The following is a 27,289-nucleotide window of genomic DNA, read 5'->3' as shown; positions in this document are numbered from 1 at the left end:
TTAATTTCCTTTTCTCAGAATGATCTCGTATTGGAAATGTTTGTATGTGATATAAAATGTAAAATAGTTGAAAAACTGTTCCTGCACAACTACTGAAATAAACTGTTGGACAGTATAGTTGATCAGATGAACAGTATAAACCTGTTGTGAAAAGCCCTGTTGGAGCACGCCTTTTCTTTTCAACCAGTCCCTTTTGGGGTTTCCTTGGCTGGACAGCATTTAAAAAAAAAACCCAGCTGGTCAGGAAATAGAACAAATCAAACCTGGCTGTGTGAATGGTAACTTCTGAATCTGGAGCACTGTGACTGGCAGAAGAACACCAATTCTAAAACTTCTCTAGTTTTTCTGCCTTTGTTTTCTGTTGCAATATAAAATGTTCCTTATCTGGCATTTTTCCTGCACAGATATCAATTCAAGAGGGTTGGAATAGTCTACTTACTGGCTTAAAGCTAGTTTGAATAGTGATCATTTAGTGCTTATAAGGTGGCCATCATATCATTAGCAGCAGCTGGTAACAAATGTGAAAAGCTAATTGTGGAAGAATAGTTCACAAAAAGCCAAGATGCATGAGAGGGTATATAATGTTGGGAGTGTGATAGCTGCAGTAAAACTTCCTACAATTTTTAATGGCCTACATGTGGTCTTTGAAAGCTCATGTTTGAAATGCATAAATTGGATAAATTGCTGAGAATTTTTTCAACAATTTTTTTTTTAGTGTCTTTGTCGATTTTACCCAGTGTTGGTTTGGTTTGGCTCTGTTGGTAGCGCACTCTCCTGAGTCAGAACATTATAGGTTTAAGCCCCAATCCAAGACTGTAAACTGATAGTTCAGTGCAGTATGGTACTGAGGGAGTGCTGCATTTTCAGAGCTTCCCTCATTCAGATGAGGTTCCACTTGCCCACTCGGATCGCTCTGGAAGACCCCTTGGCACTATTTGAAGAGCAACGTATTCTGTCAATTTCCTGGCAAGCTTGGCTTTCTCAAGGAACACTGAAAGCAGTCTGTTCATCACCGTGGCGTTGGTGAGACCTTGCTGTGCTAAAACTGGCTACTGCAGCTTTTTTTTTACATAAGTGACTGCACTTCAAAAATGATTTGGATATGAAGCCCTTTGGGATTTTGAGTGATTTGATGAAATGCTTCGTGGAGGTTTCTTCCTTTGGTTGTATGTGGGCAGAGCATTGTGATTAAATACCGGTGATTATAATGCTATCGCTTGGCCCAACAATTTGTGGTCTAAATTGAGTAAAATGTCAATCATGTTGACACATTACAGCATATTGATTTTTTTTCCTATAGCACATTAATACAAATACATAACTAAAGCCTAGTGATAGACTGAAAACAGAAGTCCATTTTCAAAGTCTGTTTGTATAGCCACAATTGCCCTTTTTGCTGGATTTGTGAATCTACTTGTGAATTTTTTTACTAGGTCACTAGCGTGGTGGATCGCAGTGTTGGATGTTGTCTATATGGTCTTCCGGAAAGCATTTCATAAAGTTCTACATGAGATTATTAGCAAAAATGTACAGAACCTTGGTTGGATCTGATCTGGAATGATGCGTTCAGTTCTGGGCACCGAACCTCCGAAAAGATATATTTGCTTGGTAGGGGTACAGCGCAGATTCATTGGAATAGTAGTGCTGTAGCTTAAAATTAAATTATATGGGCAGATTGCATAGCTTGGCTTGTTCCCTTGAATCTAGAAGGTTGAGGTGTGATCAAATTGAGGTATTTAAAATGATTAAGGGGGTAAAATTCTAAAATGAGAACTAGCCATTTCGGAGTGAAATCAGGAAGTGCTTTTTCACAGGAGTGGAAATCTGGAACTTGTTCCCCCAAAAGGCGCTGGATGCTGGGTCAATTGGAGCTTTCAGGACTGCGATTGGTAGATTTTTGTTGGGTAACAGCATATGGGATATGGGACGATGGTGAGTAAGTGGAGTTGCGGTACAGATCAACCATGATCTAATTGAATGACGGAGCAGGCTCGAGGGGCCTAATGACCTACTCCTGCTCCTATGTCTTATGTTCTTAATTCAATGCCAAATCCTATACAGACAATAAAGAAGGAAAAATGATGGGATTAAGAGAGAAAGAAAAAGTTTGGAAAAAAAAAAAAAAATTTACTTTTTTTAAATCTCCAGCAATAATAAGACTCTAAGTTAATTTTCAGTGCCAGCGAGGTTGTTTGGCAGTAATTAAGACTTAATCATGCTGTTAAAAATGTATTAAACTTGAATGGAGAAGCCCTAACTTTTTCTGACTAGTTTAGTGGGTATCACGCAAGTACAGCAACTTCACCCTTCCATGTGTTTCAGTGCGGAGTCTCGGCAAGGTGCCGGTTATAGCGAAGCTTCTGGAGAAACCGGGCAACTCAAACAGCAACTTCCTGCTTTCCGCGTTTAACTGCGTGTGTATGAAAGCAGGATGCATTGTTTATCTATTGCATACAGTCCTTAAAATTATCGGTAATACGAGCAAGGTACATTGTCATTGTTACTGAATAAAACTCTTGTTTACAAGATATTTCTTTAAAATTACAAATTCAAGCTGCATACTTCAAAGTCTGACCAGAGTACCCACGAGAAAATTAGCTGTTTATTAATTTCATGTTCATTTTGTTTGGGCTACCCTTTTATACAATGAAAAAAACTGCTTCAATTTGAATGACTTTGAACTAATTTGATTAGACTTGAATTTTGAGTGTGCAAAAAAATCAGTAACCTTTAATATTGTAGGATGATGCAGGTACTGTACCAGGAGGGAAAAAATTGAAATTTAAAAAGGAATTCCCCCTCCCAAAGAACTTTCTCTCGTGTTCCAACCTCGGTTAAGCGGGATTATCACTCTTTGGTTGAGTTTTACATTTAATGTGAATGTTCTGGAAGAATTGCACAATTTGAGAGGTGAAATTATTTGACTGGCCACAGATGCTGTATCCTTAAATCAAGGGCAGAATCTGCATGTACGGTTTTAGGAACCTTTCAAGTGGTTCATGAATATTCCAGCAGTTCAGTTTACACCATTGATCAAATTTATTTCTTGATTTGTGATGCATAACTATTTTGCTTACAGATTCAAGTATGAATGAATGGGGAGAACCAAATCAGATTTGTTCTGCTTCAGTGCTTTTATTAGTTGGTGACTGTATACTTGGTGGAAAACATCTTGTGACAGAGGTACTGAAAGTTTGAATAATTTTGAGTCAATTTTTATTATAGAAGTCCATCATACCTTTTAAGTGCAACTACCGAACCATTACATTTATTGGGACCAGATTAAACTCTCAAAATTAATTCCTTGTTTCCAGCCCATAAGACTAACATTGTCATCAATATTGTGCTACTAAATAGTGTCTTGTGCTGTCTTGCACTATATGGTTTTATTTACTGTGTATACATGTAGATCTTTATGGCATTCTCGCAGGAGTCAGAGGTTAAGTTACTGATGTGTAAGAGTTGCCCATCCCTGCTGAGTGAATTTATTTAGTGACTATAAAACAGTGGCCCTAATAATAGGCTTCCAGAATTTACTTTCTGACTCGTTGCCTGGAGTCTTTGACCACTCTCGCCATGTGTCAATTTAAAACAATCAAGCTGAAAAAAGGTGCTGCAAGTCATATGTTAAATTGCCTGGACTCGCTAAGACAGGAGCTCACAAGACTTGGTGAGAACGCGCTTTCCTGACAGCTTGTGTTATTAAGTCCGGCAGCTTTACATTTGGCTTGCAGCAAGAATGATGCTCGGGGAACCTGGCAACATTAGTTCTGTATCTAGAGGAAACAAAAGTGCCAGATTTTGCCATCACCCTGCAGAAGAAGCAAGGTGGAATTGACATGGTGAAGGTACCTAATTTTTAGTTCTGTTTTCTTTAACGGAGTGACTGCTGCCAACGACCGGAAGCTGCGCAGAAGTGTACTGTGCATTAATCTGGAACCAGAAGCATGATTTTTTTTTTTTTCCAAGGAGCCTGCTGCCTCCCCGGCATTTTTTCCAGGAGTCCGCTGCCTCTCGGGCTCTTTCAAAAAAAATTTAACGAACCAGCAGCGCGCATGCGCAGAATGTTTCTACACAGCTTCCAGTTCGTTGGCAGCAGTCGCGTCCAACTTAGTAACAGGAGTAGACCATTGAGGCACTTGAGCCTGTTCCACAATTTTATGGCTGATCTATACCTCAATTCAAAACCTTATCAACTGTGCTGACTTCTGCTGTATACATGTGTATTATTGATCCGATACAGTGCAGGAAGTGCTCCTCCCACCTCCAAATAACTAGTATGCACAATCTGTTAAATGTTTATCCCACAACTGTAAGCTTTTCAAAAGCATTTCCAATTGAAGAAATCACAGGAACCGTTAACGCTTTTCCAGCGCCAAGCACACTTTTCAAATTTCATGAATTCTTCTTGCGCACATTCATATAGTTTTGAAACTGCTTAATACTTTCTACGCAATGTTGAGGCGTGTTTAAACCATTGCAGTCTTTTTGCTATTGGATTGATTCTGGCAGACATCTGGAAAAGTTAGTTGTAAAACCATCTGCAACTATGTGGTATTTTATTTATGATATCACTCTGGTATTCCTGTTTATCAGCCAGTAAAATTCTCTGGCATTCTGTTTCTGGTTCAATATGGTTGTACACAATTGTGAGCCAACCATCTGGAATTATGTTATGGCATTATCACCAGCAAAAACCACAGTAAAGCAAACATGGGGAAAATGCCTGTTTGTTAAATTGTCTGCAAGAATATGTAATGTAGGTTATTACCAAATGTTGCTGATTGGTCCATGCTAACTGTGTCATGGACCAGTGGTCAGCATCAATCTGATTTCCAAACCAAAAACTGAAACCTGTCATGACCGTTCAGTTCCTGTCATGATAGATAGTTCCCCGTCAGTTCTGCACATCCACCTGTGACTCTAGCCACCCAATGCCACCACCTACTCGGCCTGCATTCCACCAGATCAGATCTCCTTCCCACCAACTCCTTGCCCTTGGATTGTCGCTATTTCTGTTTGTGGGTCTGTATCTGACATAATGGTCTGCCCTTCCAGAACAGGGGGACACCTACACAGGCTTGTTGAGAGTAGAGGTCGTCTGTTGATCATGCTGCCTAAAGAAAACTTAGAGCAGCATAATCCGTGCTTTCTGAATTGGCTGATCTGCCAGACCCCAAATTACGCAAGCCACTGTGTTCTTTAAAGTTTCCTTGCCCCACTTATCAATACCAGCACTGCAATCGGTGCTGTGGGAAATTAGCTAGCAATGTAAAATTAAATAGCAACTCTTTATAATTAACCATGGGCTAGTAGACAGAGATTCATGACTTTGTCCACTCTTGCTGCTTTTATGAAGTGGATATGAATACCACTAATGGCTGATGGAATACTTGTTCCATGTTACGCCTTTTGCTGGTCGCGTTTTGATTCAAACAAGGATACTTATAGTGGCGTGGTTTGTTAGTGTTATTCAGGTGTGCCGTTTATATCTGTTTTACCCCAAGGTACTTGGGAGGAAGATCTTGATGAATGTGCTGTGCGTATCAGTGTTGAGACTTTACTGTTACTGCTTTACAACGGTTATAACATTTTAGTGTGTGTGTGTTAAAGCACTTGTGTATAGACTTTCTTAATTGAAGAATTCAGTTGCAAGCGTAGAGAATTCCATTCCTGTCACTTTTTAGTTTAAACATTCAGGCCTAGAAATTCGGTGGGCTGCGCCACCAGTTAGCGCCCAAAGAGGGCACTTAGTGGCTTTAGCGCCACTGGCCACGCCTCCCGCGAAATTTAGCGGGGCGCTAATGGCGACGTTAGCCTGTAGCGCTGCGCCGCCACCAATGACGTCATCAGTGTGTGCAGCGCCCCGATCGCGATATTGGGTCGCGCCCCCCGCTCTAACGCTGGTCGCAATCTGCGACCGGTTCAGGGGAGCTGACCTGTGGCGGTAGTGGCGCTAATTAAAGGGGAGGTGCGAGGCGGCCATTTTTTTTGCTGGCCGCCTGCCAGCACCTCCTCGTGTCGCTGTCCCCGGCCGGGCAGTGCCGGCTGTGTCCCAAGAGCCTGGCACCTCTCCTCGGTGCCGGGCTCTTTTGCCGGCACTTGCAATCTCTGATCGCGCTGGTGCAGGCCCCTCCCCTTTAAGAAGGGGAGGAAGGCCTGCAGTACCGCAGCGCTGCGATATTCAGTTTCAGCACCCCAAGAGGGACGCGGGGTGCCTCAAACAGCGCCCCGCTTCCGTTTGGGGCGCTGAAACTGAATATCGCGCTGGCGCAATCGGCTCCTTCCGGGGCGGAACTTCCGGCGCCCAGGCGAGCGGGGCGCCACCGAATTTCTAGGCCTCGGTGTTGTAACTGTCCAACTATAATTATTGTGACTTGCAGTCACTGCAGAGAAGACCTACAAGAAAGAATCCAATGTAAAGCTGATGAGCTAGGAGTCAAACTCTACAGTCTAGAGATAGATTTGAAGGCATATCATTAGAAGTAGAGGCAAATGTGCAGTCTTAAAGAAACTACTGAACAGTTTTGAATCTACCAAGCTATTTGAATTATAAAAGTATTGCCTGTGGCCCAGGTCTTGCAGCACTGCAATGCTGAGTTCATATTGAAACCAGGCTTTGAATTTCATTCTTGATATTTATTTATTTTTTGCCTTCGAGGGACCAGCGAGTATTTCCTCATCTTGGGACGAGGAGAAAACTGGGGTTGGTTCCCCATCGCAGTGAATGCATTCTTCTGGTTTTACCAAGAAGTAGTATTTATAACTTTGTGACCATGTCTCTGAACTAGGCTGCCTACTGCCCACTCCAGTGATGGAGGAAAGTATAGATTCAGAGAAACAGAAGGGAGAAGTGACTTAATGGATTCTTGAAGAGGTTATAAGGACTCCCCAGCTTTGTGTCTCTTGGTTTGTTTGGATCATAGGTTTTGCATTTTGAAATTTTCCAGGGTTCATGTTTTACATAATTGGACAGTGTTGAAGCATACAAAATCATAAAATTGGAACAACAAATGAAGAAAGCACTTGGCACCTGCCCAATAGAGAATCTAAACAAGACGACTACTAGATCAAGTGGCTAATCATACTAAATAAATTCAGGACCCTATACTTCATTCTGTAACATCAGAAAGCCTTGGATCTGGGCCAGAATAATAACAGGAACCAAAAACATTTCTGGGTCATAATGAGTAGCTGATCAGAGTAGCTCAAAGAACAAAGCATAAAAATCACAATCAAAAGATTTATCCAGATCAATAATTTTTTTTAGTAAGGAACCAATCCCAGTTTTCCCTTTCTCTCAAGATGACAGAGGGCAGGGGGGGGTGGGGTGGCAACACTCTCTCTACTCTTGCCCTCTTCTCCCCCTCTCCCCATCTCCGAAGTCGAGAGTATAAATAGCAAGACTGAAATTTGAAGTCTGGTTTAAACGTGAACCCAGCATTGCAATACTACAGCTCAAAATAGCTCAGCTACTCATAACCTCTATAAAGCGCTCTCTTGTATTTATTCCACCTTGGAGTCATAGTTAACCGTAGAAATAATGTCAATCTGCCGCAGAGCACGTTCAAGAAAACTGAATCTTGTAATACAGCATAGGCAATGAACAGACCAGAAGTCCGCAAAATATACCAGCAGTGACAATGTGGTACGTTGAAAGCAAATTTGTGCTTCAACCTTTTTAAAAAAATTAAAGGAAAGTTGTTCGCTTGTGAGAATATGTGAGAATTCTCTCCTGTAAGAATCTTCTGCAAATAATTCAAACACATTTGGAGAGGGACCTCCCCGTCCTAATTTCTCAAATGTTATCAAATACCTAGAAGAAAGTAAAAGTATCATTGTGGGCTTTTAGTAGCAAACAACAGGTTATTAAGCCAACTAATACAGACACTGCTAATCATGTACGGTATCCCAGGCCCTAGACAGTGTATGAAGTTTATCACTTTCTGTTGCAAAATATTTAACTTACAGAAGTAGTGCTTTAAACTGTCTCTCTAGGGAAAAAGTCTAATGGTGCATTGATACGGTTGTTTCCCGCCTGAGACCTGCAGCATAGCGTCTAGTCAAGCCCTGATTCAAATTGCCCAAGTGACTTAAATTTTTTAAAATTTTGATAGTACTTGCAGGAGTACCACATGTTATGAATATTTAAATAAAGATTGGAAAAGTGCTGACCAGTCTAAGTGAGCCCCAGAATAATGTCACATAAGAAATAGGGCCCTTCGAGCCTGCTCCGCCATTCAATAAGATCGTGGCTGATCATCTACCTCAACTCCCCTTTCCTGCACTATCCCCATATCCCTTGATTCCCTTAATATCCAAAAATCTATCGATCTCTGTCTTGAATATACTCAACGACTGAGCCTCGGAGGCACAGCCTTCTGGGGTAGAGAATTCCAAAGATTCACCACCCTCTGAGTGAAGAAATTCCTCCTCATCTCCGTCCTAAATAGCTGACCCCTTATTCTGAGACTGTGACCCTGGGTTCCAGCCTCAGCCAGGGGAAACATCCTTCCTGTATCTACCCTGTCAAGCCCTGTAAGAATTTTGTATGTTTCAATGAGATCACCTCTCATTTTTCTAAACTCTAGAATATAGGCCGAGTCTGCTCAATCTCTCCTCATGGGACAATCCCCCCCGTCCCAGGAACCAGTCTGATGAACCTTTGTTGCGCTCCCTCTATGGCAAGAATATCCTTCCTTAGGTAAGGAGACTAAAACTGTACACAATACTCCAGGTGTGGTCTCACCTGGGCCCTATATAATTGCAGTAAGGTGTCTTTACTCTTCTACTCAAGTCCTCTTGTAATAAAGGCCAACATACCATTTGCTTTCCTAATTGCTTGCTGTACCTGCATGTTAACTTTCAATGATTTGTGTACAAGGGCACCCAGGTCCATCTGATCACCAACATTTTGCAATCTCTCTCCATTTAAAAAATACTCTGCTTTTCTATTTTTCCTATCAAAGTAGATAACTTCACATTTCTCCACATTATATTCCATTTGCCATGTTCTACTTCAAAATTAAATGACCCTTTGGCTGCAATTGACTGAAGTGGTATACATAAATCATTATGGGTACAGCTTTAAAAAAAAAAAAAAAATGCCATGTATATAACATTACAAGTGAAAATGGATATTTTTTTGGGGAATATCCAGTAATGCAGGTGTGCGTGTCTTGTGCATCAGTTGCTATCATTGCAACTATTGCAAAACTATGTGAAAATCTATGACTCCTGGAATGAACAATCAAATAGCATAGATACATTTAAGGGGAAGCTCTAAATACATGAGGGAGAAAGGAATGGAAAGATATGTTGAATGGGTGAGATGAAGTATATAGAATTTACAGCACAGAAACAGGCCATTCGGCCTACCTTGCTTCATCTAACCCCATCAACATATCTTTCTATTCCTTTCTTCCTCATGTGCTTATCTAGCTTCCCCTTAAATGTATCTACGCTATTTGTCTCAACTACTTCTAGTGGTAGCGAGTTCCACATTCTCACCACTGTCTAGGTAAAGAAGTTTCTCCTGAATTCACTATTGGATTTATTAGTGACTTGCCTTATTTTTATGGCCCCTAGTTCTGGTCTCGCTTGCAAGTGGAAGCATCTCTACTACATCTCCATCAAACTCTTTCATAACCTTGAAGACCTCGATCAGGTTACCTACCACTCAGTCTTTTTTCTAGAAAAAGAGAGTCCCAGTTTGTTCAATCTTTCCTGATGAATATAACCTCTCATTTCTGGTATTATTCTGGTAAATCTTTTTTGCACCTTCTCCAGTGATCTATGTTCTTTTTATTGTAATATGGAGACCAGAACTGTACTCCCAAGTGTGGTCCAACCAAGGTTCTGTACAAGTTTAACATAACTGCTTCGTTTCATCTACCTTAATGACAAGGGAAAACTAACATATTTTTCTTTTCATTTTTTTTAAGAACCCTTGTGTCTCAGTGTAAGTTAGCTGTCCTTATTTGAGTTTGATTTGTTGAGCACCTTATGCAAGCACCCCGAGTCATTATGTCATTGCCTACGTTCCACTCTTCAAAAAGTCTTCTTTGGAACCCAATGCTCCCCCCCCCCCCCCCACCCCTGCCAAACTAGTTTAAATCATTGTTTATTTCTTCAGAGGTCACAGCGTTCCTTCTTTGCTTAAGTGCAGCACATCTCTCTTGCATCAATCCTTGTCTTCCTGAAAATGTTCCGCGTTGCTTATGAAAATGACGTAATTTTCACACCATTTGCGTCCTCAATTTTCTTTATGAACTGCCTTCCTTTACCATGCCACTAGAGAAACTGGGATTGTTCTCCTTGGAGTAGAGATGGATAAGGGAGATTTGATCGAGGTGTTCAAAATCATGGACGGGAGAAACTTTTTCCAGTGGCAGAAGGTTGAGGACACAGACTTAAGGCAAAAGAACCAGAGATGACATGAGGGGGGAAAAAATTATGCAGCGAGTTATGATCTGGAATGCACTGCTTGAAAGAATGGTGGAAGCAGATTCAATAACTTTCAAAAGGGAATTGGACAAATACTTGAAAAGGAAAAAAAAGTGCTGGGCTATAGGGAAAGAGCAGGGGAATGGGACTAATTGTAGAGCTCTTTTCATGAGTACACTAGCATCGTGGTTCTATTACTGGACTAGTAATCCAGGGGCCTGGACTAATGATCCAGAGACGTGTTCAAACTCCACCATGGCAGTTGGGGAATTTAATTCAGTTAATTCAATGAATCTGGAATAAAAAGCTAGTATCAGTAATGGTGACCATGAAACTCCCACATTATTGTAAAAACCCAACTGGTTCACTTGCGTCCTTTAGGGAAGGAAACCTGCCGTCCTTACCCGGCCTGGCCTAGATGACTCCAGACCCCACAGCAACGTGGTTGAATCTTAACTGCCCTCTGAAATGATCACCAGCAAGCCACTCTGCCGTATCGAAGAAAAACTGCTACGATGGACTGCAGCGGTTCAAGAAGGTGGCTCACCACCACCTTCTCGAGGGCAATTGAGGATGGGCAATAAATGCTGGCCTTGCCAGCGACGCCCGCATCCTGTGAATGAATAACTTCTTAAAAAAGAGCCGGCACTGACACGATGGGCCAAATGGCATCCTTCCGTGCTGGAGATACTTGAACATTATTACACAGCGATAAGTTTTTAGGGGATTCTTGCAAACATACCTTTTAGGATCCATATACAATATCACTCGTCATTTATCTATGTGGGTTATCGCCACTGTCTCTTTTCCTCTCTCCTTCAGCAGCCCTTTTAAACTTTCCTCGGTGTTCACTGCTCTAGCTCCAAATAAACAACTCGATTGTATCAATTGTTGTCCTCATTGTACACGAGGCTATCCACTCAGCAAAGGTTCCCTTATGACTACAGGCTCCCTGTCTTTCAGTCTGCACCTTTGTCCCAGCTATCACGTTCTGTCAAACTGGCAAAATTGTAGCGGTGGTACTGTTCTCGAGTACATTTTCAAGGAAAGAAAGCAGTTTTGAAGTTTAAAATTTTGAAATTAGAATTTTTTTGATCATGCATCTGAAACCGAGTTAGAAATGAGCAAGTTATCTAAATCATCCCTTTTTTATTAACAAAAAAAAATCCTGTTTTATTACATTTTGGTTTTAAGTAAGCCTGATCAAAACTTATGGGAGCCAGATTTTCTCATGGCCAAACACTCTGGTTTGTGTTGGGTGCAAACTCAAAATTACATTTGTGCACTTTTTTCCCCCCCAGACATTTGCCATGATGTATATGCACGTGAGCCTGGTCAGGATAGCTCTCATGTACACTATACTTTAGTGAGTTATAAACTAAACTGTGGAGGAGCAAATGCTTAGTTACAGTTAACTATGACATTGCAGCAATGAGGGGAGGAATTGGATCTATTCTCATGCTTTCAGATCTGCACTTGTAAAACTTCTCGGTGATCCTGAAGTGTCTGCTTACTGTCCTTGAAGTCATTCTTGTCCAGTTGAAGCAGGTTTTTCAAAGGCATAGTTCCATCATTTTTATATTGGAAGAATAAAATAAGATGACTTGTGTCCAGCACTTGGCATGTCCCTTCCCTTTGCAATAAAGTAGAATTCCCTCATTCAGTTCACTGATGTTGCATTGAGCACCCTTTTGACTTGATTCCGATTTGAATAAGTTGGACAAAATAATGGAAATACAAGTTTTCAGCCAACGAGGTAATTGATTTTTCCAGTTTCAATACATGGAGATCAGAGAGCAATAACCCTGGCAATGTAGGCGAGTACTATTCTGTCAAATTGAGCATAGGTTTGAAAAAGAAGCCACACAATAAATTCAGTGAACGTCGTGAAGCTCAAAGTTGAAACAGCTACAGTCAACCTGCGGAGATGTGCAACAATCCTTACTTGACGTGCAGGTGAGGGATGGGACCAGGAAAAGGGGTTATAAGCTGCAATTTTTGCTTCTGTATATGCTGCAATAAAAGCTGCTGTTCTCACTTTGTGACCGAGTGATCCGGAGTCGGTGACCAAGTCTGTGGCAAGATGCAAAATGCTTCAAGACAAACAGCTTCCGGAAGTATCTCGGAAACTTGTTGAGCTGAAGAATCGGGTAAACATTCAAAAAAAAAAAGTAACGTAATTGTTGACTGGTCAACAGATATTTTAAGATGCCTGACCGTGAACATGCTACTTACATAGTGACAAAATGACTCTTGCTACAGAATGGAATTAGTGGACATCTAGACCATAAGCGCTTCTGTTGTGGCACCAAGATTTTTTCCGTATGGCAAAAGCAGAGATAATGTGTTTACAGTAGTGTCAGATGGGAGTGCAGACGAACTGGAAAGGACGTGCTAGACCTTTTTTATAATCTAAAAACAGAAAATGTTGGAAATACTCAGATTAGGCAGCATCTGTGGAGAGAGAGAAGCAGTCAACGTTTCAGGGATGTAACAGTTTTTAAGCAAGTACAGGGAAAGGGTGGGAAGAAAGAATGAAAGGGAAGGTCTGTGATCGGGTGGAAGGCAGGAGAGATTAAATGACAAAAGGGATGATGGTGCAAGGCAAATGGGGGTGGTACTGGGACAAGTAAAGAAACAAAAGATGGGTCTAGAGGAGGTGTAAATGGCAACAGAAGAATCATTGCCAGCACCTGCTGTTTGAAGAGCCGAGGTCATGATCTGAAATTGTTGAACTCTGTTGAGTCTGGAAGGTTGTAAAGTGCCTAATCGAAAGATGAGGTGCTGTTCCTTGAGCTTCTGTTGAGCTTCATTGAAACGGTGTTGGAGGCTGAGCAGAGGTCAGAATGGTAGTGGGCCGGCGAATTAAAATGGCAAGCGACTGGAAGCTCAGGGTCACACTTGTGGACTGAATGGAGGTGTTCAGCAAAATGATCGGCCAATCTGCGTTTTGGTCTGTCCAGTGCAGAGGAGACCGCATTGTGAGCAGTGAATACAGTATACCCGAGAAGGCGTGTTTGGGGCCCTTTTGTCATTTAATCGCCTTTTACAGAAGGTAAGTACTGCAGGAAATACAAGGACAGAGTGATCTAGACGAGTTTCGATCGCCTAGATGGGTCGGAGAGGAATTTCCCAGATTTTTTTCTCCCAAATTGGCCATTGGTTTTTTTAAATCTGGTTTTTCGCCTCTCCCGGGAGATCACATGGGTTTGGGTGGGATGGAGAGTGGAAGTAGATTTGAGGTTAGGATCAGATCAGCCATGATCTTATTGAATGGCGGAGCAGGCTCGAGGGGCCGATTGGCCTACTCCTGCTCCTATTTCTTATGTAATCTATCGCAGACCTCCCCTTTTGTTCTACCCCACTCCCCCACCCCTCTCTTTCCCTGGACCTTTTGAAAGTTGCTTTTGGTTCACACTGGGTTCATGTTATCATTGAAGCTACTGTCAAAAAAAAAGTGTGGAAGATGGTCATTAAGTTTGGCAGTTTTCTGCCATTCCCAGATGTTGACATAAGCTTTGTGTGAAGTGTATCAAAGTGGGTTATTGACCCAGTGAGGTGTAGAAACCGCACAAGTTGTTACGGCCATGTATTGGTATGGTTTCTATTATTGATTGTTGTAAACATGTGACACACACTTGGTGGCTTTTTTGACTGCAGAAAGAGCAACTAGACAAAGTGGGTCACATCTGCGTGTACTCAAATGGTAAGCGAGAAGCATGTTTCTAAGGAGGGTATTGCCTCCAATTCATGCTGGAGCTGATGCCATGACCCAGTGTGGAAAAGATTGTGGCAAAGATGTCTGGGCTTGTATCTAGCCAGGATACCTGCTGAGAAGGCAAGTGCAATCTTCAACATCCAAGGCACCATTCAAAGGAGCAGTGAGAGAAAATAGAAAGTTCCACAAGAGTGAATGAGATATGTCTGGAAACTGTGACCACAAGTATGGTTAGTGTCAGAATATGGGGGAAGGAGTGGAAGTGTTGAACCCGTCTTCTGATTTGTGATGGATGTCTAGGCTCATGACCATGCAAAGGAACTAGCCAATTATGTGGTTGAAGAGGTGGAAATATTGATATTGGGATGCTGTAATTGTGGTGTGACACAATCATTCACTTTACATTTGATGCAAGACATCTCTGCTGTACAACAGCATTGATGTATAGCGCAGCTTCGGACAACTGAATGAAGTTCCACAAAGGGGAATGTGCAGCAACCAACCCTTTTTTAAAGAGTTGTGAAGAGAATTGTAAGAGTTTTATTTATTTTTTGTCTGGGTTAAACCTGATTATTTTACAAAAAATTGATCCTTGGAAACTACTTGAGTGGAAAATCAAAGGCATATATAAATTTTAGATGAAAGGGCAGACAAGTCATGAAACTTGCCTGATTGTGAGATTATTCTGTTTTCTTATGCAGAAAACTTTTCTTAGTTTTTCCTTGCAGTCAGCCTTCCAAAAATTGGACGCTACACTTGCACCAGTTGTTTAACAATAGAGGACATATAGTTAATGCTAGTGTTAATATTGCAAAGTCATACATTAGTTGGTGACCTAGTTTCTGGTTTCTTGACCAAGGATGACTCATCCACTGGTGTTGGTTTGAGACCAGAGACTGATGTAAAAGTTGCCTGTTAAAATTAGGGGGGGAGAAATTGTATTTATCACTTGTACAGAATAAAGCTGACGAGTTGTGATCTTTATCCAGTGTAGGATACCCTATCTGTTCTGAGAAACTCAAGTATTGTACTTCTGTATGAATACTATTTTACATATATAGATCCTATATTAATGCTATCTGTCTCCCATGTGCATCCTCAACGTCAAAAAAAACTTGAAATTAAGGCATTTGTGATGCAGTTGAGTTGGTCAGCAGATGGATGAATTAAATATTCCTGCAGGTTTATTTTCCAGAAGGTTGCATTTTGAGGAGTTTCTTTGGGCCTTTGGGTGGAGGGTAATCTATTCATCAGTAGGGTTGTGAGCCAGTTCGTCATTCCTCAACTCCTTGCTCACCAATTAGGTTGGTTATGGCTTTCAGCAATGTAGAGCTGCAGTTCATTCTATAAAGGTGATGTGTGGGAGTAACCCATGATTAGAGCCACAATGGTGGAACAGCTAACAAAAAAAATCTTCAATCTTATTTAACTTGATGCCTAACAGTAAAATTCTCAAACATTTGGGCTTAAGGCCTCTTGGTATTTTAAAAAAGATTAGTAATTATAAAAGCTTTCAGCAAATAATTTGGATACAGCAACACTTAGTTCATGTTTGAAATGATTTAGAATTTAAGTATCATTATTTTAGCTTTCAGGTGAATAAAGATGGACACATTGGCCATGCGTTGTAAAACTCCTAGAATAACATTGAAATTATATTACTGAAGCAGACCATTCGTTCCAACCAGTCTGCGTTGTTATATTTACTCCACACGCATTAGTCCTAATTCCATTTGCTTGCTCTGATCCCATATCCCTTTATCCCCCTTTCCTTCAACCATCTAGCTATTCTTCAAAGTTGACATAGTCTCTGCTTCAATTACTAACTCCAGGAGTACAGCCTTCTGTGAGGGAAAATAAATTCTCTGGCTCGTTGTCCTAAATCTCTTGCATTTAATCTTTTATCTGTGTCCCCTTGTTCTAGACACCTTTAATTACCTGTTTAAATTACAAAAGGATGGGACAGAGTAGATCTAAAGTATCTCTGTCAAAATCACCCATAATCTATTGAAAACAGCCTGAGTTTTTCAAGTCTTCATTTTTGCATTTCCTCATACCAGGCAGCGTCTGACTGAATCTGTGCTGTACCCTCTATATATTCTGTCAACATCCTTCCTATAGTGTGGAGCCCAAAACTGCACACACTACTCCAGCTGTGGTCTTGTGGTTTTATATAGATTCGTTACATTTTGTCTTTTATATTCTATACCTCTTGTCATGAAACCCATTTTCCAATTGCTTTTTTCTGATTTTATCCACTTGTGATTACTGTGGCAAGTCTGCTGTAATTGGCGATGGAGTTCAGTTTAGCACAGTGCAGCATACCGAGAGGTATTCCAGTGAAGGGGGACTATATACAATATTTCATTATGCATTGTCGATGGATGTTATCTTTCACACTATTAAAAATACTGCTTTTTCTTCAAAGCATCAGCAGCACCCTAATGGATATGGACAGTACCATCTCCAGTGGACGCTCTACTCCAGCGCTGATAAACGGGCTCGGAAATACTTCATCAGGAAAGAATATCACTTACAACTGCTGCTGGGACCAATGCCAGGCCAGTTTCAGCTCCAGTCCAGATTTGGCAGATCACATCCGTTCAATACATGTGGATGGGCAACGTGGAGGGGTCTGTTTTTTTTCTTTTTATTCCTTTACATTTAGATAGCTAAGTGCCAAGATAAAATGTAATTATCGGTGCATAATGAGGTCTAGTAGTGGTTACTTGAGAATAAATTTGTTTGAAATCAGATACTTGCCAACTAAACTTGTCCTTTTGAATAGAATTGCTTAACTCCAGTTTGGATGTAGTTTAGAAGGACTTGTATTACTGACGGCATTGTAGATTGCTCATCTGTTTTTGATTTAATCATAGTGACACAACAAGTGATATTTCATATTTGTACAGTATGTAGTCTTTACCACACTCGCTTGGTGCTTAGGTTGCAGGTATTAAATGATCCAGCAAGACACTGACCTTTTCTGCCTTTTCCTTCCCCTCTCCCTTCCTTCCTTCCTCCCTCCCTCCCCACGGCAAAATGTAAATGCATTTTTATTTTATGTGAGGTCATGAAGCCACATGTGTTGTGAGTCTGACGAGCAGCATGCTCTGTGGCTGCCTTCAGTTCTGCTCTGAGATGGCTGCCAGGAGATGTGTAATTTCCCTGGAAGAATGTCAGATCATCAATCAGACTGCAGGATTGAACTTTTAAATTGATATTTCTTCACATGCATTGTATTTGTTAGTTTCCTTGCTTTCTTCCTCCATGCCACCTTCTCCAAATTGTCCTCCTTTCGGGTTCTAACGATCTTGCACCAATGTCCATGATGGTCTACTCATAGCGTTTGAGTGTGGTGTGGCTTGTTTTCATCTCCATTCTCCCTGTAGGGGAACTGTGAAGCCAGAACTTGGTGCCGTTTGACGCTTCTTCCTCCCGTTCTGAGTGCAAAGCTGTCTTTTAATACAAATAGTAAGACCCTGAATTCTTTGCTTTTAATTGTGCTGAATTACTGGGCATAAAGCTGAATGTCTGTCATAATATAGGCTGTTGACAGTCCTTGCACAACATTGAGACCAAAAAAAATTCTGCACACTTTTTTGATTAGAACTGGGTTGGATTTGATACCTGTTTTTTAAATCTGTAGAATAGGATTTTATTGAATGGTGGAAATACTAAATGTGTTTAATAAATCATAAAACAATTGGTTCATATTGTATCACTTTCCAGTGGAATGGTCCAGCGGTTCTGTATTTATGCTGTCTATATTACATGCCAGTGTACAGGTGCAGCTTATACTTAGTTTACAGGAATTTTGTTATGGATGGAAATTTCTATATATGCAAATGCCCCCTTTTTAGCATAGTTAATCTAGTCTCAATTATCGTGTGCTTGTTTTGGTGCTTTACCTTCAAGCTAATTTTTTGCAGTATGCCAGTGTTGTTTCTTGCTTTCGCCCCAAAATCTATTTCTTGAAATAACTCTTGTTTTTATGCTTCTTTCTGTCTCTTGACTGGTTTCTGTCTAGCTTGGTTTCAGTTTAGCTGCCTGCCCAGTTTCTATCTCACTTTTTCTCAGTTGTACCTGCCCACACAGACCAGAGTAACAGCCTCATTTTCCATGAAGATTCAGTAACTCAAATTACAAGATGTATTAAGCTGCCCACCATTCAAAATTATTTTAAAAAAAAATAGATTGTATTGACTTGAAATTTACAAAAATAAAGGAGGTTTCCACATTAGCAGATCTGATATTGCTCATGGGTGGTTTGGAACCTGGAATAACCTGAATAAGGTGGTGATTCACACATTGTTTAATGCAACAAATTTACTTAAACAACATACAGGAAACTTTTTTTATCCGGCACCTAAATAACCGGAAATCTCTTAACCGGCAAAATTCAGGAGTAGGTTCAGGTAAGTTTTACTTCATATTAGTAGCCTGTTCCTGGATCTGTGGCCGGGTTCCTGCACCTGTTGCTAAGCAACAGGGAAGCCTGGATCTGTTGCTGTGTACGGAGCTCTCGTACCTTTTACTATACCTCTCTGTAATCCGGACTTTTTGATAAACCGGAACCACGCCGGTCCCGTTGGTGCCGGATAAAAAAGAGTTTCCTGTATTTGACTTGAGATAAAAATGTTGCACACTTCACGGATACTGAAAAGGTACAGGGCCAATCGGGTATATTTGTAATACTACTTACCCACTACTTTATAAAACTTGGTGAAGCTATGAGTAACACTTCCCGCCTAAGCTCAGCCCCACCCCCCCCACCCCATCCCCGCAATCTCCTCTTGCAGTATCACTCTTCCTTTTATTCTTAGACTTTATATGGCAATGGATTTTTTTCATCTTTGTCCTTTACTTCCACTATAGATTCATAGCTTTTGTTGACACTGTTATTGTTGTCGCCCCAGGAGGGACGAGTGCAGAAGGAAGCAGCTTTCAATCTCCAATGGGCAAACATTTGAACACGTGGTTATTTGCCATGAATCTGGCCTAGTTGACAATGTCTGCAATGTCAGGCTCACATCAGTGCCTTGTAAAAATTCTCTTGGTTTACATTTGGTCAATCAAATATATGTGGTAATTTAACAGATTATTTCAGCCAATTGCTGATTTTTGCCCTGCAGATATGTGGTGCTTATGAGTGACAATTGCGGCTGCACTTTTGGGTGTGACATGATTGTATTCTAGACACTAGACGTTTAATTATATTAGGTACATATAGTTGCATAAGATTGTTGCAGATTGCGATGCAGTGGGTCATGGGGGGAGGAAAACTCTGCTTGTAATGCAGCTAATATCACTCTGCATTGCTGCAGGCAAAGTGAATTACTTGGCTGTGCCACTATTATTTGTAACCCATTACATCTTCAATTATAGCCTCTGTTTTGTTCAAATTGCTTTCACACAAGTAATTTATTATACTGCTTTTGATGACACAAAACTTGGAAGTATAGTGAACAGTGAGGAGGATAGTGATAGACTTCAAGAAGACACAGACAGGCTGGTGAAATGGGCGGACACGTGGCAGATGAAATTTAACGCAAGAAAGTGTGAAGTGATACATTTTGAGGCAATATAAACTAAAGGGTACAATCCTAAAGAGGATGCATGAACCGAGAGACCTGGGGGTATATGTGCAGAAATCGTTGAACGTGGCAGGGCAGGTTGAGAAAGCATTAAAAAAGCATACGGGATCCTGGGCTTCATTAAAAAAAAAAAAAAGAGGCATAGAGTACAAAAGCATGGAAGTTATGATGAACCTTTATAAAACACTGGTTCGGCCTCAACTGGAGTATTGTCCATTCCTGGGCACCGCACTTTAGGAAGGATGTGAAGGCCTTAGAGAGGGTGCAGAAAAGATTTACGAGAATGGTTCCAGGGATGAGCGACTTCAGTTACGTGGATAGACTGGAGAAGCTGGGGTTGCTCTCCTTAAGCAGAGAAGATTGAGAGGAGGTTTGCTAGAGGTGTTCAAAATCATGAGGGGTCTGGAGAGAGTAGATCTAGAGAAACTGTTCCCATTGGCGGAAGGGTCGAGAACCAGAGGACACAGATTTAAGGTGATTGGCAAAAGAATCAAAGGTGACCTGAGGAAAAACTTAGTTGCGCAGCAAGTGGTTAGGATCTAGAATGCACTGCCTGAGAGGGTGGTGGAGGCAGACTCGATCGTGGCTTTCAAAAGGGAATTGGATAAGTATCTGAAGGAAAAGAATTTGGAGGGCTACGGGAAAAGGGCGGGGAGTGGGACTAGCTGAAGCGTTCTTGCAGAGAGCTGGCATGGGCTCGACGGGCCGAATGGCCTCCTTCTGTGCTGTAACTATTCTATGATGAGTTTGAGAATTGGTGGAAAACCCAGAATGATTGTTTTAATGATTAGTTGAATTTAACCTTTCTGCCCACCCAATTGTTATGGTTCTGTTCACTTCAATTTCTATGTGAAATTGCGCCTGATTTTCCATCCAGTTGTACTGGTTTTTCAGCTCCATTTGCCTGAACCAGTGCGAAAGATCGCGGAATTTTAAGCACAAATTGCATTCAGTGCAACTCGAATTTCCGCAATCTTTTGCGCTAATTTAAAAAAAACATCGCGCTAGAAGCCGGCCTCGTCCACAAAACTGGCCACACCCCCAGGATGAATGAATCCTCTGATTGCACTCATTTGCAGGCCTTTGAGGAGGCTCTGAAAATTAAGTTGGTTCTTCGGCTGCAAGGACAGCAATAGGAATGTTTTAAAATCATTTTTGAATATAATTTACTTTTAATTTATTAAACTGACTACCCCAATATAACTAGCAAATGATTCTGTATATTAATTCATTTTCAGTAATTTAAAATCGGGTTACTCACAGGTGGTGGATTGACTGAGATTAAAAATGCTTATATTTTGGTGATTAAATCCATTTTCAGCTGTATTAATCAAACCGCACCAAGTTACCACTTGAATATACCGATGTATATTTTTTTAAAGCAAATTTTTAAAAATAATTACTTTTAAAGTGCTGCCCGATTGCGCTGGTTCATGGCAAATTGTACGTTTGGCGATACGCAAGTGGCTTTTAGCGGAAACTCGCCAATTCCGCACAAAGCGGAAACTCTACTGCATAGGTTATGGTTTTTTTGCTTATGTGCTGGCTGGCCTGTGATTTTCCTTCCGTTCTCTAATGAAGGAAATCACAAGCTGATGAGCACAGAAACGGAAAACCCCAGGGCCTAAGGTTCTATCAGAATACCAACTTAGTGGAAAACTGTGTAAAACATAATGAGATTGAAGTAAATATGTGAAAATAAACTCATGTAATTTAAATCTAATGTCTATTTCCATATACAAACAGTAATATAGAAACATAGAAGATAGGAGCAGGAGTAGGCCATTCGGCCCCTCGAGCTGCTCCGCCATTCAATGTGATCATGGCTGATCATCCAAATTCAGTACCCTGTCCCTGCTTTCTCCCCATACCCCTTGATCCCTTTAGCCTTGAGAAATATATCCAACTCCTTCTTGAATATATTTAATGAATTGGCCTCTACTGTCTTCTGTGGTAGAGAATTCCACAGGTTCACCACTCTCTGGGTGAAGAAATTCCTCCTCATTTCTGTCCTAAATGGCTTACCCCTTATCCTTAGACTGTGACCCCCTGGTTCAGGACTCCCCGACCATCGGGAACATTCTTCCTGCATCTAGTCTGTCCAGTCCTGTTAGAATTTTATAAGTTTCAATGAGATCCCCTCTCATTCTTCTAAACTCCAGCGAGTACAAGCCCAATCGTCCCAATCTCTCCTCATACGTCATTCCTGCCATCCCAGGTATCAGCCTGGTGAATCTTCGCTGCACTCCTTACATGGCAAGAACATCCTTCCTCCGATAAGGCGACCAAAACTGCACACAATACTCGAGATGCGGCCTCACCAAGGCCCTGTACAACTGCAGCAAGACATCCTTGTTCCTGTACTCAAACCTTCTCGCTGCGAAGGCCAACATACCATTTGTCTTCTTAACCGCCTTGTAATGTACAAATTTGTCTGAATCTTTTACCATTTTCCAAGACAAGGTCACTCAATCTGTAAAACCAAATATTGGTACCACAGGGTTTGGATTTATATTTGTCACTATCTATTTTTTTGTGGTGTTCAGGTAGTATGTGTTCAATGTGTTGAATAGTTGTACTTCCATTGACTGCAATGGATTTGCTTTTTGCTTTGGTTCCACCTCCTTTCCATGTGTGTAATGTACATCTTTCCCTTGTACTGTGGTCTCTGCAGAGGAATTGGATTTACCTCAATTTCTCCCCAGAATTGCAATTTTGTCATTACCCATGCAGGTTTTTAACATTTCTGATGTCAATACAATTAGGATAATCTGTGACTCCGCATGTCGCAGTTTTAAATGTATATCCTGGTGTGTGGTGTTTTTCCATTAGGAATCCAAGTAAAAATGTGTGCAACAGAAGCCCACCATGTTACTGTTCAGTATTAAGAACAACACTTGAGCCATTGCAGCTTCAATCAATTGGATGTTTTCTATGCAAGCTTGAGCCGGATTGTTTAATTTTATCAAGTTCAGTGTTTTTAGAATTGCAGTGAAATTTCACATTTATTTCAATTGTTTGAAAACACCCTAATGATCCAGTTATTAAATTTGGTTTGTCTCTGGAGTGAGCACTTTGAGCTCTATCGTGCAAGGTGAAGTTTTGGTGGAATGGGTCTATTACTCGTGACTGTTATGGTCGAAGTAATTTGAGGTAATTTAAACACAGTAGCGTTTTGATTTGTGTGATTTTTGTTCTTTCCCTCTATGCTTAAAACATTTTACCAATACACTAAGCCTTGTAGCAATATTGAAACCCAATTTACTGACATTGAGCAATTTTTTGCAAATTGGAAGCCTCTTTTAGACATTGTACTCGCTGCATGGCGTGTGTGTGTGCGCGCTTAAAGAAATACAAGCTATTACAGGAGGAAGGAGAAAAGCATTTATATAAAAAAAAAAAAAAATGAATTTGGTGGAACAGTTTCTAAAAAAAAATTAGAAAGCAAAAGAGAGTTGCTAAGTGCCAGGACTAGCATTGGTCACATTGTGACCTGTTTAGTATTGAATCGACGGGCCCTGGCGGTGGTTCAAGCTTGATCACAATTAGATAACCTACACCAGTATATTTTTTTCAGATTGATGTACAATTATCCATGAAGTTTTGAGCCTGTCCTCAAGATGAGCGATGTCTGCTGCTGAGAAATAGATCAATTTTCCACTTTGTTGCCAAAGATAGGGGACAAAATCTGTGCAACCTGAAGTTAATTTTGCTGTGCTCAACAAGTACTTAATCCCAACCCCGAAAAGCAACCCCCTCAATACCCCAGTGTCCAATTCACTTCCCACATTAGCCATCCCTGCAACCTCTTTGAGACTTAGTTTTACAGCAGTCCACACTAAACAATGGGCAGTTTTGTGCTGTGGACTGGAAACTGGGCTTAGACTGTCCTAATTTGCGCAAATGGATGTAAACGGATATGATATAATTGGGATTACGGGGACATGGCTCCAGGGTGACAAAGTTGGGAATTCAACATCCAGGGGTGTTCAATATTCAGGAAGGACAGGCAAAAAGGAAAAAGAGGTGGGGTAGCATTGCTGGTTAAAGAGGAGATTAACACAGTAGTAAGGAAGGATATTAACTCTGATGATGTGGAATCTGTATGGGTAGAGCTGAGAAATACCATGGGGCAGAAAACATTAGTGGGAGTTGTATACAGACACCCAAACAGTAATGCTGAGGTTGGGGATGACATTAAATGGGAAATTAGAGATGCGTGCAATAAGGGCACAGCAGTTATCATGGGTGACTTTAATCTACATATAGATTGGGCTAACCAAATTAGTAACAATACCGTGGAGGAGGAATTCCTAGAGTATGCGGGATGGTTTCCTGGACCAATATGTCGAGGAACCAACTAGAGATCAGGCCATCTTAGACTGGGTATCATGTAATGACAAAGGATTAATTAGCAATCTTGTGCGAGGCCCCTTGGGGAGGAGCGATCATAATATGATAGAATTCTTCATTAAGATGGAGAGTGAAGTAGTTGACTCGGAGACTAGGGTCCTGAATTTAAATAAAGGAAACTACGATGGTATGAGGCGCGAGTTGGCTAGGATGGATTGGGGACGTTACTTAAAGGGTTGACGGTGGATAGGCAATAGCAAATATTTAAAGATCGCATGGATGAACTACAGAATTTGTTCATCCCTGTCTGGCATAAAAATAAAAAAGGTGACTCAACCGTGGCTAACGAGGGCAATTAGGGATAGCATAAGATCCAAGGAGAGGACATATAAATTGGCCAGAAGAAGCAGCAAGCCTGAGGATTGGGAGCAGTTTAGGATTCAGCAAAGGAGGACAAAAGGATTAATTAAGAGGGGGGAAAATAGAGTATGAGAGTAAGCTTGCAGCGAACATAAAAACTGACTGTAAAAGCTTCTATAGATATGTGAAGAGAAAAAGATTGGCGAAGTCGAGCGTAAGTCCCTTGCAGTCAGAATCGGGGGAATTTATAATGGGGAACAAAGAAATGGCTGACCAATTAAATACATACTTTGGTTCTGTCTTCACAAAGGAGGACACAAATAACCTCCCAGAGATGTCGGGGAACATAAGGTCTAATGAGAGGGAGGAACTGAATGAAATCAGTATTTGTAGGGAAATTGACGGGATTGAAGGCCGTAAAATCCCCAGGGCCTGAAAATCTACATCCTAGGATACTTAAGGAAGTGGCCCTAGAAATAGTAGATGCATTGCCGGTCATCTTCCAAAATTCTATAGACTCTGGCACAGTTCCCATGGATTGGAGGGTAGTTAATGTAACCCTACTATTTAAAAAAGGTGGTAGGGAGAAAACCGGGAATTATAGACCGGTAAGCCTGACATCGGTAGTGGGGAAAATGCTAGAGTCCATTTATAAAAGATGTAATAGCAGAGCACTTGAGAAACAGTGACAGGATCGGACAAAGTCAACATGGATTTACAAAAGGTAAATCGTGCTTGACTAATCTACTGGAATCTTTTGAGGATGTAACTGGTAGAATAGATAAGGGAGAACCAGTGGATGTGGTGTATTTGGACTTTCAGAAGGCTTTCGATAAGGTCCCGCATAAGAGATTAGCGTGCAAAGTTAAAGCACATGGGATTGGGGGTAAGGTACTGACTTGGGTAGGCAGGCAGGAAGCAAAGAGTTGGAATAAACGGGTCTTTTTCCGAGTGGAAGGCAGTGACTAGTGGGGTACTGCAGGGATTGGGGCTAGGACCCCAGTTATTCACTATATATTAATGATCTACACAAGGGAACTAGATGTAATATCTCCAAGTTTGCAGATGACACAAAGCTGGGTGGGCGTGTGTGCTGTGAGGAGGATGCAGAGAAACTCCAGTATGATTTGGACAGGTTGGGTGATTGGGCAGATGCAGTATAATGTGGGTAAATGTGAGGTTATCCACTTTGGTGGCAAAAACAGGAAGGCAGATTATTATCTGAACAGCAATAGATTGGGAGAAGGGGAAGTGCAACGAGACCTGGGTGTTCTTGTGCACCAGTCACTGAAGGTAAGCATGCAGGTGCAGCAGGCGGTTAAGAAGGCAAATGGTATGTTGGCCTTCATAGCGAGAGGATTCGAGTACAGGATGTCTTGCTGCAGTTGTACAGGGCCTTGGTGAGACCACATCTTGAGTATTGTGTGCAGTTTTGGTCGCCTTATCCGAGGAAGGATGTTCTTGCCATGGAGGGAGTGCAGCGAAGATTCACCAGACTGATACCTGGGATGGCAGGAATGACGTGTGAGGAGCGATTGGGTCGATTAGGCTTATATACGCTGGAGTTTAGAAGAATGAGAGGGGATCCCATTGAAACGTGTAAAATTCTAACGTATAAAATTCTAACAGGACGAGATGCAGGAAGGATGTTCCTGATTGCGGGGGAGTCCAGAACCAGGGGTCATAATCTAAGGATAAGGGGTAAGCCATTTAGGAGGAATTTCTTCACCCAGAGAGTGGTGAACCTGTGGAATTCTCTACCACAGAAGGTAGTTGAGGCCAATTCATTAAATATATTCATGAAGGAGTTAGATATATTTCTTAAGGCTAAGGGGATCAAGGGATATGGAGAGAAAGCAGGGACAGGGTACTGAATTTGGATGATCAGCCATGATCTCATGAAATGGCGGAGCAGGCTCGAGGGGCCGAATGGCCTACTCCTGCTCCTATCGTCTATGTTTCTATAAGACCATTGCATCTGGCAGAGTGTGGGCTAAATTTAAACTCTAGCCTGGAGCATGAAAGGACAGCATGTAATCCAATAAGCAATTTAATTCCAATACATGTCATCAGATTGAGTGTATTCTGATATTAAACCATTCTTTTCTTGTGTTTGTAAAGCTTAGATATGACTGTGATCAGTGGAAGGATCTCTTACCCTGTCTGTTCCTATTAAGGAAGTCACTGATGTACTCATGTGCCTCACCATGGAGTGGTAAGACAGTGGTTCACATGGAATGTTTCCTATTTGGCAAGTTCCTGACCTCTGCTGGGTTACTAGAGAGGCACTTTTATTATCTTTATAAAGGGCATGGAAAACCTCGTTGGCGACTCCTACCCTGCAAGATAGCCAGATTATCACTATTGTCTACCACATAGTTTCATTTCAATGCACAAAGATGGCACCATTTTACTTGAAAGTACAAATTACGTCATCTTTCCCCTCGCCCCCAGTTCTTCGAGCACAAAATTGAATGCCCAATGAAATTCTGTTGTTTTCTGCCCAAAGTGTGGTGCAAGTTGGCTAAATACTGGAAAGAAATTAATTATTGGTGATTGCAAGATAATTTTGGTTGAAAAAGCCCTTTAGCCCATTCAGTCTTATCCTTCCAGAATGTCTTCCCATTACAGCACCTAGCTGGTTCTTAAACAAGTGCAGTGTTCTGACTTCAGCCACTCTCTGACAATCTATTCCATCACGCTTTGTGCAAGGAATTATTTGGCACATGTTGTAATCTTGTCATTTTTAACCATGTGCCTGTGACTTCTTTTACCCTGGCATATCTGAAAACCTGGTTACAGTCTTACTTTATCT

The 27,289-nt window shown here is 41.3% G+C and overlaps 1 protein-coding gene across 4 annotated transcripts in view; it reads left to right on the top strand.

The window, feature by feature from the left end:
* The window catches only part of LOC147105562 (uncharacterized), a 39,082-nt gene extending 12,131 nt beyond the window's left edge, over positions 1-26,951 (top strand). Inside the window, exons 2-3 of one of the 4 annotated variants that reach the window (XM_086010036.1) lie at positions 16,593-16,797; positions 26,601-26,951. In XM_086010036.1, coding sequence (XP_085866162.1) covers positions 16,593-16,797; positions 26,601-26,606 — 211 coding nt within the window. In that variant the 3' untranslated portion in view covers positions 26,607-26,951. Of the gene's footprint in view, positions 1-16,592; positions 16,798-17,556; positions 17,716-26,600 lie in introns of those variants that run through there. The other 3 variants (XM_086010035.1, XM_086010034.1, XM_086010031.1) reach the window with 3 other exon arrangements.
* Positions 26,952-27,289: the final 338 nt, after the last annotated feature.

Source organism: Somniosus microcephalus, chromosome 17 (genome assembly GCF_052327205.1).
Source record: "Somniosus microcephalus isolate GS21.2 chromosome 17, FLI_Smic_1.0, whole genome shotgun sequence".
Lineage (NCBI taxonomy): Eukaryota > Metazoa > Chordata > Chondrichthyes > Squaliformes > Somniosidae > Somniosus > Somniosus microcephalus.
Note: the sequence above shows the minus strand (reverse complement) of the source record. Positions and strands in the feature narration are given on the sequence as shown.